This window comes from Penaeus vannamei, chromosome 15, assembly GCF_042767895.1.
Source record: "Penaeus vannamei isolate JL-2024 chromosome 15, ASM4276789v1, whole genome shotgun sequence".
Lineage (NCBI taxonomy): Eukaryota > Metazoa > Arthropoda > Malacostraca > Decapoda > Penaeidae > Penaeus > Penaeus vannamei.
Genome location: NC_091563.1, coordinates 15,853,340 through 15,855,990, shown reverse-complemented (window position 1 = coordinate 15,855,990; position 2,651 = coordinate 15,853,340). Strand labels below are relative to the sequence as shown.

General features: G+C 39.5%; 1 protein-coding gene across 1 annotated transcript in view; it reads left to right on the top strand.

Moving 5' to 3' along the window:
* Nucleotides 1–218: 218 nt before the first annotated feature.
* Nucleotides 219–2,651, top strand: part of Oscillin (glucosamine-6-phosphate isomerase Oscillin) — a gene marked incomplete at its 5' end in the record, with an annotated part of 9,647 nt that continues 7,214 nt past the window's right edge. Inside the window, 3 exon segments of the mRNA XM_070130476.1 lie at nucleotides 219–401; nucleotides 748–932; nucleotides 1,717–1,890. Of these exon segments, the coding sequence (XP_069986577.1) occupies nucleotides 219–401; nucleotides 748–932; nucleotides 1,717–1,890 (542 nt within the window).

Genomic DNA, 2,651 nt, shown 5'->3' with positions numbered 1-2,651 from the left:
ATTATCATCATCTGTATAGATCTTGGGTAGTTCCAACAGTCTCTTGATACAAATGTATGACCTATCCTAACCTGACATGTTCAATGGGTTAAAAAGTACACCCTATGCAAGTACAGATAGTTGCTCAATTTTAAATCAATGTAGATATGAATATTCCTTATAAAGACCATCTGCTGTCTGTCTTCTATATGAAGCTGAAATAACAACTCCAATTCTAGGTATCCCACGGGACCACTCCCAGAGCTATCACACCTTCATGTGGGAGAATCTCTTCAAGCACATAGACATTGACCCTGCTAATGCACACATTCTGGACGGCAATGCACAGGACCTCGAGAAAGAGTGCCAATTGTACGAGCAGAAGATTAAGGAGGCTGGTGGGATTGAGTTGTTTATGGGAGGTATGTACTCAGTCCTCAGTCAGAAGATGATTTGAAAACACATTGTAGTAACATTTTCTTTTTTAAGGATGTAAGTATATACTGTTAACCCATTATCGCCGGTGTATTTTGAAGCCGAAAATAAAAGTTTCCAGGTGGCTTGCCCAGACTCTCCCTGTGCGCCGGCTGCGGCCCACTGCTGCATCATAGCGCGGGCCCCAATACAGCGTCACACTGGTGGGCCGCCCAGCAATTTTTTTTTTTTTTTTTTTTTTTTTTCCCCCGCAGTGTCTCATATGTAGGACACCTGTTGTTACTGGCTTAAGTGTTACATGTTCATATTTTGAATATTTTTGTATTATTTCAGGTATAGGTCCAGATGGCCATATTGCTTTCAACGAGCCAGGCTCTAGCCTTGTGTCACGAACCCGTGTCAAGACACTCAACCAAGAGACCATCACTGCCAATGCCCGTTTCTTTAACAATGACATGTCAAAAGTGCCAAAGCAGTCCCTTACTGTGGGTGTTGGGACAGTTATGGATGCCAGAGAGGTAAATGATATAGGATGTTTTCAGATAGTTTGTAACATTGTTATCATCATCAGGTGCTTGATGGATGCAGAACTAAGATTTTCTTTCTAATGAGCTCGTAGACAAAGGTCTGGTTTATCAGCACAACAGCATTTCAGCTGATCAGAATCAACCCAAGTGAGAAATTATGTAGCATAAGTAGTGCAGCTTATTCTGTCTGTGGGAAACAGAAGAACCTTACCCTTGTTTTTGCCAACAATCCCATCTCCCTCTTCCTGGTCTGAAGCAGCTAGCAAAATCATAAGAAAATAAGATAAAAGGAGATACCTTCATCAGACCTCATGAGACAGAGAAATACATGTTTTCCATGTGTCAGACTGGTTCATGTGTGATATCTTGAGAGGGTAACAATGAAAGAAAGATCCTACAACAAATCTCTTCTCATTCATCTTTGATGAATGAGAAGAGGTTATGAGAAGAGGTTAATGAATATCTTCATAGAAATGATACACTGATCACTCATTATCCTCTAAAGACATTGATGAATAAAAAGTACCAAAGATCCAAACACACTGCAACACAGCACAATCAGAAGAAATTTGTATGGAGCACTACACACTCCTTATCCATGAGAGGAAAGAAAATTGATCAGGCTAGCTGACCCAGACTAGCATGAACATGGAAGGGGGAAGGAGTCAGTGGTAGGGACTAGGAAGCATTAACAGTTGGGATTCTTTTCTTTTCCATGTGCATAATTTTTCTGAATAGAATTAGCATGATTTCCCTAATATACCTATTCCTGCAGGTAATGATCCTTATCACAGGATCACACAAGGCCTATGCCCTTCACATGGCTATTGAGGAAGGGGTCAACCACATGTGGACAGTATCAGCATTCCAGCAACACCCCCGCACCCTCATGCTCTGCGATGAGGATGCAACTCTTGAGCTGAAGGTCAAGACTGTCAAGTACTTTAAGGTAAGACCCCTGGACTTTATCCTAAAAACATTAAGCAATCTTGGAAGGAAGCGTGATAGTAATGACATGTTTTCAGGTACTGTACATAGAGTAATTCCTATTTGTTCCATTTGTCTGCTCTGAAGTCATTCTTATGAAAGGATTTTGATTTGTTTAAAGCATTGGTGTTGGGCAAGGAAGTGTAGCATTTTTTCAGTGTAGGTTTATGAGATATAACTGCTGTATTCTTTGTCAGGCTGTTTAATAAAAAAGTTTAAGATTGTAGGATTTCAGAATTTATTATCATTAGTTCCCTATTTACAGGAAATAAACAGAAAATTGATACTGCAATCTGCATGTAAACATACACAAGATGAGCTTAAATTAGTAATGACTAAATGCTGTAAATTATAGCCACAGTTGCTAGCCAGTAATATATCTTAAATTTTGATTATGAGTTCAATATCATTCTGGATATGACTAAACTCTTAAGAAGTCTTGATTGCTGTAAAAGGAGTACTACATTAAGGAAAAGGGCTTGTTTAATGGGCACCAAAATAAGGTATCACCAACAAACAATAGCAAATTAATTGATTAATCTTCACTGTCTCTGCTTTCATACCTGTATTATTAAAAACAGAAGTGGGGCCTATTGTAGCACCTGTACCCTGTCCCAAATTACATTACATATTTTTTGCACTCCCCCAGGGGATCAGGGATACCGACATTGAATTTAGAAATGTGATAGGTGGCAAACCTACCCTCTCTCTCTCTGTGTGTGT